The sequence below is a fragment of the Chiloscyllium plagiosum genome, chromosome 35 (genome assembly GCF_004010195.1).
Source record: "Chiloscyllium plagiosum isolate BGI_BamShark_2017 chromosome 35, ASM401019v2, whole genome shotgun sequence".
NCBI lineage: Eukaryota > Metazoa > Chordata > Chondrichthyes > Orectolobiformes > Hemiscylliidae > Chiloscyllium > Chiloscyllium plagiosum.
The window spans coordinates 39,646,653-39,658,744 of NC_057744.1; the positions used below are offsets into that span (position 1 = coordinate 39,646,653).

General features: G+C 43.6%; 1 protein-coding gene across 1 annotated transcript in view; it reads left to right on the forward strand.

Moving 5' to 3' along the window:
- Positions 1 to 12,092, forward strand: part of LOC122540532 (zinc finger protein 385D-like) — a 75,268-nt gene that overhangs the window by 60,110 nt on the left and 3,066 nt on the right. The window contains exons 5-7 of the mRNA XM_043676396.1: positions 1,401 to 1,691; positions 2,236 to 2,411; positions 10,688 to 10,789. Of these exons, the coding sequence (XP_043532331.1) occupies positions 1,401 to 1,691; positions 2,236 to 2,411; positions 10,688 to 10,789 (569 nt within the window). The remainder of the gene's footprint in view (positions 1 to 1,400; positions 1,692 to 2,235; positions 2,412 to 10,687; positions 10,790 to 12,092) is intronic.

Here is a 12,092-nt window from a genome sequence, read left to right on the forward strand (position 1 = left end):
CATTTATCTGAATTAAACTCCATCTGCCACTTCTCAGCCCATTGACCCATCTGGTCCAGATCCTGTTGTAATCTGAGGTAACTCTCTTCGCTATCCACTACACCTCCAGTTTTGGTGTCATCTGCAAACTTACTAACTGTACCTCTTATGCTCACATCCAAATCATTTATGTAAATGACAAAGTAGAGGGCGCAGCACCAATCCTTGTGGCACTCCACTGGTCACAGGCCTCCAGCCTGAAAAACTACCCTCCACCACCACCCTCTGTCTTCAACCTTTGAGCCAGTTCTGTATCCAAATGGCTAGTTCTCCCTGTATTCCATGAGATCTAACCTTGCTAATCACTCTCCCATGGAGAACCTTGTCAAACGCCTTACTGAAGTCCATATAGATCAGATTTACTGCTCTGCCCTCATCAATCTTCTTTGTTACTTCATCAAAAAGCTCAATCAAGTTTGAGAGAAATGATTTCCCACACACAAAGCCGTATTGACTGTCCCGAATCAGTCCTTGCCTTTCCAAATAGATGGAATCCTGAGGGACAGGATGTACCTCCAACAACTTGCCCACCACCGATGTCAGGCTCGCTGGTCTATAGTTCCCTGGCTTGTCCTTACCACCCTTCTTAAACAGTGGCACCACGTTTGCCAACCTCCACTCTTCCGGCACCTCACCTGTGACTATTGATACAAATATCTCGGCAAGAGGCCCAGCAATCACTTTTCTAGCTTCCCACAGAGGTCCCAGAAGAGAGTCTTGTGGATCACCGCTGGTCATCGAGCTCCAGGCTGAATACTTTCTATCTACTACCACACACAGTCTCCTATGGGGCAGCAAATTTTGCATCCAGACAGCCAAATTTCCCTGTATCCCATGCCTCTTTACTTTCTGGATGATCTTACCATGGGGAACCTTATGAAATGTCTTGCTAACATCCATGTACACCACATCTACTGCTCAACCTTCACAATGTCACATCCTCAAAAAAATCAATAAAGCTTGTGAGGCATGACTTGCCCTCCAGAAAGCCATGTTTGCTATTTCTAATCCAGCCATAATTATTATTCCTGTTTCTCAGAATCCTCTCCAATAATTTGCCCACCGCAAATATAAGATTGACTGGTCTGTAATTCCCCGGATTATCCCTATTCCCCTTATTGAACAAAGGAATAACATTTGACACCCTCCAATCATTTGGTACTACTCCAGTGGACAGTGAGAATGCAAAGATCATTGCCAAAAGTGCAGCAATCTCTTCCCTCATTTTCTGGCCCAGGGGACCTATCCATCCTTATGTTTTTCAAACTTTTCAGCACATCCTCCTTCTTAACATCAGCCTGTTTGACCACATCAGCCTGTTTCATGCTTTCCTCACAATATGTTGCTCTTTTTTTCAACAGAAGATCATGTAGAGATTGTCTCTACTGGAGTTCCCTCAGAAACTCTTTGGTCTATTTCCCCATTGCTCACTCCTGAGCTTCAACCATCTGCTATCCTCACTGCATCAACTGACAGTACATTGGCTCCTGCAACTATATCGACTGGAGCTTCCGGGGTGGACGGAGTGACAACAGTTGATGCCAGAATGGTTAACAAGGAGTCTGACGAGGAGACAGCAATGAAACTGCAATATTGTTCACTCTGCAAAGTAGGCCTGAACTCACTATCCCAACTGCAAGCTCACAACAAAGGTAAGTGACTGCTTACTTTCAGAAATGTCTCTCCATCTCCTATGGGTCTTGGTTCAAATATTAAAAGTTGCAGCAAATGTCCTTCAGCAAGTAATGCTCTGTGATGTTCTTAAGTCGATAGCAAGATTGACTTTTGGGTAATGGGGTTGAAAAATGTGGTGCTGGAAAAACACAGCAGGCCAGGCAGCATCCGAGGAGCAGGAGAATCGACGTTTCGGGCATAAGCCCTTTAGGAATGAGGCTGGTGTGCCAAGTGGCTTTGGGGTAATGGGGTCAGCAATGTTGATGGCAAGGGCAATGGGGCCAATCTCTTAGTCTTGGTATAAATTCTCAAAATCCTACCCCTCATCTGTCACTCTGGGTAACTGTTTAGCTGTGACAACCCCATAACAAAACACTTTGCCAAACATGTGGTTATTTCCAATTATTAGTGAATAAGACTGGTAAGAATCAGCAACTATCAAAATAGGAATTAAATGAGTGATGCTTGAATGGATGATGTTTTAAAGAATTGAAGAATAAATACTTTCTCTCTTTATTTCAGGCACTAAGCACAAGACCATGTTGGCAGTTCAGAAAGGTTTTGGTCCTATAAAGGTTTATCCAAAGCCACATTTCCAAACCCATGGTCAAACAAAGCCCTGGCGCAGATTACAGGATAGGATTTTCCACTGTCGATTGTGCGACGTTTGTGTTAACTCAGAAATGCAACTAAAGCAGGTGCAAACTGATCTGATTTATCCTCATTCCAAAACTGAGTCTAATCAGGTATAGAATGACAACATAAATTGCTGGAAAAAGCTCAGGCCTGGCAGCATCTGTGGGAAGAAATCATAGTTAACGTTTTAGGTTGAGTGACCATTCAAACGTTAAATCTGATTTCTCTCCACAGATGCTGTTAGGCTTGCTGAGATTTACCCAGCAATTTCTGTTTTTGATTCTGATTTACAGCATCTGCAGTTTTTTTTTAAATTTTGATCAGATATGGGGCTGTGAAAGACTAGACACAAGTGTAATGGGAGAGGCTTGGAGCTGGAGAAGAAATTGATCAGTGAGGAGCAGCCCCAGGATTGTGCTCATCAATAATTGGGTGTAAGACACCCTCACTAAAAGAAGATTGTGGTTCAAGGTTTCTCAAAACTAAAATGTCAAATACAATAGTGTCTAAAACCAGGTCAGAGCAAGTTTAGCTGAAAATCTAATCAATAACTACCGAAATGTTGTGTCTAATTTATCCAGCAGTTACCTCCTAATAACTTCACTTCTTTCAAATGATATTTGTTCTGACAGAATAATAGCAGCTTCATTATAGATACCCTTTCACCATAATCTTATGTAGCTCATCAAGCATGTTTTTTTCACTAACTTCTGTTGCTACGGGAACTGATAGTTCTGTAAAATATACATTTATTCCCACAATTCATTGCTCCCAACACAGGAGGGGTTTCTGAAAAAGAAACAGAAAAGAAACTGAAATTCCTGGAGAAACCCAGCAGGTCTGAAAGCATTTGTGGACAGAAAGCAGAGTCAACTTGACAGTTCCAAAGACTTTTCTTCAAAACTCTTGAGGGGAGGGAATTCTATTGAGTGACCACCAGCATTCTTGTGGCAAGTTTAAGTGGAGACAATTAGGGCGTTATGCTTCTCTCTGGCAGGGTGGTAAAAACAAGGACTGCAGATGCTGGAAACCAGATTCTAGATTAGAGTGGTGCTGGAAAAGCACAGCAATTCAGGCAGCATCCGAGGAGCAGTAAAATCGACATTTCGGCACCAGGAATACAGGATGATGAAGGTCTTTTGCCCGAAACGTCGATTTTACTGCCCCTTCTCTCTGACAGCCCTGTGTACACTCATTATCAGCTTCATTTGCTCATAAATCACAACATGGCTCTGTCAATTCCTGCTGCAGAGATTTAATCCATGTTGACTCTCTCACTGTTGTATTGACGGAGGCTTCATCCTAAAGCTGTCATCACAGGATTATAAAATAGTTACAGCACAGAGGGAGGCTGTTCAGTCCATTGTATCTGTCTGTGCTTGCCCTGCAAATGATCAATACACCTCATGGCACTCCATTGCCTTCTCCACTGTACAGAACATAGATGCTTGTGCCAAGCATTTATCGTAATCTAAAATCAACCTAACTTACACACCCCTCAAATGACTGCCATCCACCTCTGGCAGTGCATTCCATGCACCCATCACTGTCTGCATAAAGAAACCACCTCAGACATCTCCCCCATACCTTCCTCCAATCACCTTAAAATTATGATCCCCCATGACAGCCATTTCTGCCCTAGGGAAGAATCTCTGGCTTATCTACTCTATGTATGCCTCTCATTACTTTGTACCCTTCGATCAAGTCACCTCTCTTCCTTCTTCTCTTCAGTGTGAAAAGCCCTAGCTCACTCAACCTCTTATAAAACAAGCTCTCCAATCAGGCAGCATCCTGGTATGTTTCCTCATCGCCCTCTCTAAAGCCTCTACATCCTTCCAAAATGAGGAGACCAGTACTGGACACAATATTCCAAGTGTGGTCTAACCAGGGTTTTATAGAGCTGCTGCAAAACTTCGCACTCTTAAACTCAAATCCTCCTGTTAATGGAAGCCAAAACAGCATATGCCTTCTTAACAACTCTGTCAACTTGGGTTGCAACTTTGAGAGATCTATTTACATGAGCCCCAAGATCCCGTTGTTCCTCCACACTGCTAAGAATCCGGTCTTTAACTCTGCATACAGCATTCAAATCTAACCTTCCAAAATGAATCACTTCATATATGTCCAAGTTGAAATCCATCTGCCACTTCTGAGCCCAGCTCAGCATCCTGTCAATGTCTTGTTGTAGCCTGCAACAGCTCTCGACACTATCTACAACACCACTGACCTTTGTGTCATCGACAAAGTTACTAACCCACCCCTCCACTTCTTCATCCAAGTCATTTATAAAAACTACAAAGAGCAGAGGCCTAAGGACAGATCCCTGCCGGACACCACTTGTCACTGACTTCCAGGCAGAATGCTTTCCATCCTCTGCCACTCACTGTCTTCTTTCAGCTAGCCAAAATTCCTTGTATCCCATACCTCGTAACTTTCTGAATGAACTTACTGTGGGATACCTTATCAAATGTCTGACTGAAATCCATATATACCACATCCACTGCTCAACCTTCATCAAATTGTCTTGTTACATTCTCAAATAACTCAGTAAGGTTTGTGAGGCATGACTATATTTCAAACTATATTTCTCCAAATAACCATAAATCCTATCTCTCAGAATCCTTTCCAGGACCTTACTTACCACAGACATAAGACGAACTGGTCTATAATTCCCACGGATTTCCCTATTCCCTTTCTTGAACAGAGGAACAACATTCAATCATCTGGGACTACTCCAGTGGACAGTGAGGATGCAAAGATCATTGCCAGAGGCGCCGTGGGTCCCCATTTCTCATGTCCTGTAGTAACCTTGGATAAACCTGGTCCAGCCCTGGGGACTTATCTTGATGCTTCCCAGAATTTCTATCACATCTACCTTCTTAATATCAATCTGTTCAACCTGTTAACCTGGCCCTGGTGTTCTCACTATTAACAAAGTCCATCTCTGTAGTGAATACTGATTCAGAAAACTCATTTTAGGGCCTCCTCTACCTCTTCCGACTCCAGGCACAAATTCGCTCCGTTATCTCTGATCGGCCCTGTCCTTTCTCTGATCATTCTCGTGTGATCCCCCATAATCGTAGAATGCTTTTGGAGTTTTGCTAATCCTTCCTACTAATGATTTGGAGATGCCGGTGTTGGACTGGGGTGTACAAAGTGAAAAATCACACAACACCAGGTTATAGTCCAACAGGTTTAATTGGAAGCACACTAGCTTTCGGAGCGATGCTCCTTCATCAGGTGATATTGGAGGACTCGATCATAACACAGAATTTATAGCAAAAATTTGCAGTGTGATGTAACTGAAATTATACATTGAAGAATTGATTGTCTGTTAAGCCTTTCATCTGTTAGAATACAGTGATAGTTTCACTTCTTTCATGTGTAAATCACAAAACCCTTTTTTTAAAGTTGCATTCTCGGGTTAGCTGTTAACAATGGTGATAGCTAGACAATATGTTGAAGGTGTTAGCCCCCTGTGTTCTCTGACTATGCCATGATGTTTAGATTGATTCTAATCTAAAAAGTGAGATCTGGGCATCCTTGCATGCAACGTAGGCCTGGTACATTGGGGAAACCGAGCAAAGGCTACGACAACGGATGAATGGGCACCGCACAACAATCAACAGACAGGAGGGATGCTTAGCTATTTAACTTAGCTATCAGCCTCTGCTCGGCCACTTTCCTGTGCTGCCTGTCCCGAAGTCCACCTTGGAGGATGGTCACCCGAAGGTCCGAGGGTGAATGTCCTGGACCACTGAAGTGTTCCCCAACTGAGAGGAAACCCTCCTGTCTGTTGATTGTTGTGTGGTGCCCATTCATCCGTTGTCGTAGCCTTTGCTCGGTTTCCCCAAAGTACCATTGGATAGGTATATGGAGGATAGTGGGTTAGTATAGGTTAGGTGGGCTTGGATCGGCGCAACATCGAGGGCCAAAGGGCCTGTACTGCGCTGTATTCTTCTATGTTCTATGTTCTATGTACCATGCCGTGTCTGTCTCCTGAGGAGGTCATAGATTAGATTACTTACAGTGTGGAAACAGGCCCTTCGGCCCAACAAGTCTACACTGACCCCCCAAAGCGCACCCACCCAGACTCATTCCCCTACATTTACCCCTGCACCTAACACTACGGGCAATTTAGTGTGGCCAATTCACCTAACCTGCGCATTTTTGGACGGTGGGAGGAAACCAGAGCACCCGGAGGAAACCTATGCAGACACGGGGAGAATGTGCAAACTCCAGACAGTCAGTTGCCTGAGGTGCGAATTGAACCTGGGTCAGGTGAATTGGCCATGCTAAATTGCCCGTAGTGTTAGGTTAGGGGTATGGGTGGGTTGCGCGGGTCGGTGTGGACTTGTTGGGCCGAAGGGCCTGTTTCCACATTGTAAGTAATCTAATCTTGTAAGTAATCTAATCTAATCTCTGGCGCTGTGAGGCAGCAGTACTAACCACTGTGCCACCGCGCCGCCCACATTGTTACATTACTGATTATGGTATCTCTGGTGCCCTGTTGTTCTTGATCCGTGCACCCATGGGAACTGTTCCTCCTCACCTGTTCTGTCCAGAACACTCAGCTTTTTCAATAAAGTCAATCAAAGTTTACTCACCCGCTGTGGCCTCCTCTAATTCGGGAGACAGGCCGCCTGCTTGCGGAACATTTCAGAGACACCCGGACACCCGGACCAACCAACCCAATCGCCCCGTGGCTGAACACTTTAACTCCCCCTCCCACTCAGCCAAGGACATGCAGGTCCTTGGTCTCCTCCATCACCAGACCATGGCAACACGACGCCTCGAGGAAGAACGCCTCATCTTCCGCCTAGGAACCCTCCAACCACAAGGCATGAATGCAAATATCTCCAGCTTCCTCATTTCCCCTCCCCCACACCTTATCTCAGTCCCAATCCTCGGACTCAGCACTGCCTTCTTGACCTGCAATCTTCTTCCTGACCTCTCCGCCCCCACCCTCTCTCCGGCCTATCACCCTCACCTTAACCTCCTTCCACCTCTTGCATTCCCAACGCCCCTCCCTACCTTTTATCTTAGCCTGCTTGGCACACCCTCCTCATTCCTGTCCTTCATTAGGCCATGCTGTTTCAAATACACATAAATCCCATCCCTAAAGGATCTGAACTGCTGCCTATAGCTCTGTATGACAAGCATCAGTCTCTCAATGGAGGAAGCCACACATTCAGAAGAGTGGGTGAACACAGTACCCTTGACTTGGGTAGACTATTGTATTGCAAAGGCAGATACAAAGTATGCTCCATATATTATGCGTATTAAATTAGGAAGCAAAAGACTTTCAAAGATATACAAAGTTTTTGTTGTAAACCTACAGCATAATACAGACATCAGTTTCCACCTTTTCCTTCTAGTTCTTTCATCAGAAGCCAACACTAGATTTGAGGAGGATATCAACCTTATTTACAAACTCCAACTGTAAATTAAACCAAGCATGCAATGAGCCAGCATTGGCAGAGCAACAAAAACCAAAACCTAAAAGAAAATGACAAAGGAAAATTGTGTTAGCTCCCACAGAGTCCACCTCTATCTGTGTAAAAGCTTTAAGGTTGCTGGTAGACACCATGTGCTTCCTTGCTAAAAACACCCAGGCATGAGCTTAGCCACGAAGGAGAGGCAGTCGGTTGGGAATTAACATCTCTTCCACAACCCACTGACTGGACCAGTGGATGATTACTTCAGCTGAGCTGAGGAGCAGGCCATGGGCTGGTCATATGAAAGAACTGAGCTGTTTTTAAGAAAGGTAAAAAAAAATCAGATGACATCAAGTTATCGTCCAACAAGTTTATTTGGAATTGCAAGCTTTCGGAGCTCCACTTCTTCCTCAGATGATAAAGAGATATAAATACACTACACCAGGTTATAGTCCAACAGGTTTAATTGGAAGTACCAGCTTTCGGAGCACCATTCCATCATCAGGTGGATATGGAGGAGCAGTGCTCTGAAAGCTAGTGCTTCAAATTAAGCCTGTTAGACTAAAACCTGGTGTGCATGATTTTTAACTTTGTACACCCCAGTCCAACACCGGCATCTCCAAATTATAAAGACACAGTATTTAAAAGCAAAATCTTAACTTTAAAACTAGCACTCTTGTTTAATTAGTAAGAAGGTAGACTGCTGTGTATGGGAGAGAGAAGGGGAGAGCGAGAGAGAGAGAGACTTCTTCATTCAGACACATGGAACGACTACAGGGACCAGATTTGCACCCCAATATGCCAACATGTTCATGCACAAGATTAAACAAGACTTCTTCATCCCACACAGAACTTCTAACCAGCACTATCCACCGGAAACATTGATGACAATTTCTTCTGTTGGTATTATGGCGAGGAATCACTGAAACAACTACACAGTGAGATCAACAAGTTTCACCCCACTATCAGACTTACCATGGACTACTTTTTAGAATCAGTCTCCTTCTTGGACACATGCATCTCCATCAAAGTAGGACACCTCAGCACCGCACTCTACTGCAAACATACAGATAACCTCACAATGCTACACATCACCAGCTTCCACTCTAAATTTAAAACAGCCACCCCCTACAGAGAAGCCCTACACATACACAAGATCTGCTTGGATGAGGAGGAATGTGATGGACACCTGAAGTTGTTGAAGAATGCACTCACGTGAACAAGATATTGTGCTCAGCTCATCGATCACCAATTCCATTGTGCCACAGTGAAAAACCATAATGACCTCCTCAATGCATACATGGGATACAACCGATAGGGTACGCTTCATCATCCAGTACTCCCCAGGAGCAGAGGAACTTCACTATGTTCTTTGCACCTTTAACGCATCAATGACAATGAATACCTTGTCACGACCTTCCCTACGCCTCCACTTCTCGCCTTCAGAAAACTGCCAAACCTTGTTCACAACAAACTACCCAGCCTTTAGTCAACATCGACCAAAACACCACACAATGCTGCCATGGCAACCTCTGCAGGACATGATACTACCATTGCACACGGGAATCCCACCCAACATATACACAGCAAGTACTCATGTGACTTGGCCAATGTCATCTACCTTAAGGCAGACTTTGAGATATGCAACAATGCAAAATTGCTGAGCAGAGCTAATAGCTAAGTTCCATAACCATGGCAATAGTCTCAACCGTGACGTTGGGTTCATATCTCGCTACAGGTAACCCAACCACACTATATACTCCCATATAGAGATTCCCAAATTATACAGACCCTCTCCTACATATGCACATTCGCATATATACTCACACTCAAATGCATGCACTCACACATGCTGATGTCAGCATATGCTCACACACACTCTCTCACGTGTGCACACTTCTCACATTTGCATACACATTCTCTCTATCTCGCACATACGCTCACACTCTCACACAACCACACACGCGCTGTGGGGATTATTTCATTTTAGATTATTTTCTGTCAAAAAACAGACCTTAGTTTGAAATATATAGAGTCCAAGCGGGATCACATGTGCAGACTGCGTTGTCTTAACTGAGATATCACCCCTTGTACATTGATAAAACCTTTCATTACCTAGGGACAAAGGAATATGGAGTTTGCATTTTTAAAGCTAGCTTTGCTTATAAATATTGTGTTTTCTACCTCTCTATTATACCATGCACAGCTCCGAAAGCTTGCAATTTCAAATAAATCTGTTGGACCAAAACCTGGTGTTAATTGATTTTTGATGTTGTCCACTCCAGTCCAACATTGGCATCTTCATGTCATGTTTTTAAGAAAAATCACATAACCAACAAACAGCCAAAACTGGGGCTGTGCAACAGTAACAAAAATCTTTCTTAAAAATTGGGGTGGAGGGAGAAGAAGGAAGGAAGTAGCATTGGAAGGACAAATGCTCCACCTGTACTTTCCCCACCATCTCTGTCTGCACTTGCTGTACAGTCCTCATCCTCATTACTTGCATCTTCCCCACTCTTGCCACACATATTTGCTCCACACTACTTACCTATACCTCCTCCACATGCTCCACCTGTGTTTTCCCCAATGTTCCCTATTTGCATGCCCCACCCTCCTGGCTGTATCTGCCTCAGAGGCCTGTTTGTACTTGTATCTGTCCCACAATTATTCCTTGCACCTGTTTCACAACTACTGCCCAGACATGTCCCATGCCCAGTTGCTTATACCTGGAGGGAGGGTGTTTCAGAGAGTTTAGAATGTGGTGGTTGTGAAAGAGCAAAGATTTGGCAGGTGATATTTGGGGTAACAGTGAGTGAAGAGAGCTCAATTTTTGCAAAGATGGATTTTATGACCTGATGTTTTACTGCTAAAAAAATCAAGAACTTTTTTCCTGTCTTTAGCATATATCCAGTCGACGGCATAAGGACAGAGTTGCAGGAAAGACTCCAAAACCCAAACCTGGTCCAAAAAAGAAGCTACAACTCAATGTTCAAGCACCAGCAGTAAGTGTCCCTGGAATGGGGGAAGGCATGGGATCTGTTTCAATACCAGTTTTTCTCATTTTCTTTCTCTCGTGTCCAATAGTGCAGTCTGGAACCAAAATAGCAAATATCCGATATTACATTACTCAGGGGAGATCGGATTAATCCCAATGGAAAAGTATTGTCTTAGCCCCTCTTATTCAAGAACAAATAATATTTCTAATTCTAAGACTATAAAATACAAAGTTAAGCCCATTAAGAAAAGTGAAATGAAATAGAAGCAAATGTGAAAATAGAGAAAAAGCATGTCGAGGAGGGGTTAAGTTCAGAATTGATTTGACTTAGAGACAAGAAACAAACAAATGGTGCAATCAAAAGGTGTCATTACAATGCTCAGTATAGCATATTGGCCAAGCAATGGTACAAGTTTGAAAGAAATTGCAATGGGGCCTTTACTTTTTGCATTCAGACTCGCACAACAATCGTGTAAAGGACAGAATGGGGCAAGGTGTCATTAAAGTACAGTCAGGAGAATTTTCTCACCATGTTCAATGAGAAAGTATACACAGATACCAGGTATAAGTGAATCTCATAAGTCAGTACAGGAACCTTTAGGAGTCAGTGATAACAAGGTGACCATAGAATCAGGTTTTGGTGTTACTGCTGGAACTGTCAGAGCTGGGGACAGACGTATGCAAAAAGCATATTGCAGCAGGAGTCGACCCTAGACATGAAAAAAGACATAAAACAATCCAGAATATTGTATTGTTGAGAAATGTAGCTGAGAAAGCACAGAGTATGATGAGGAATGAGTGCTAATTTGGGAATGTGAATGGGGAAATCTGTTTTTCAAGCTATAATTCCTATTAATGGTCAGATTCTCATTTAAAACTTTAAAAATGGCAAAACTGCATGCTCAAAAACCCAACTAATAGAAATATCCTGGCAGAGACAATTATCTGTCAGTCAATAAAAGTGTTTGCTCAAAGTTTGTGAGAAGATTTGTAGCTCGGGTGCTCGTTGCTGTGGTTCTGTTCGCCGAGCTGGAAGTTTTTGTTGCAAATGTTTCGTCCCCTGTCTAGGTGACATCCTCAGTGCTTGGGAGCCTCCTGTGAAGCGCTTCTGTGGTGTTTCCTCCGGCATTTATAGTGGCCTGTCCCTGCCAACCACACAAACCAACAGCCACACTCAGACAACAACTCACCAGAACGAAGGACCCGATACCCAGCATGAGCAAAACTAATGTAGTGTACAAAATCCCATGCAAGGACTGCACAAAACACTACATAGGACAAACAGGAAGACAGCTAACGATCCGCATACA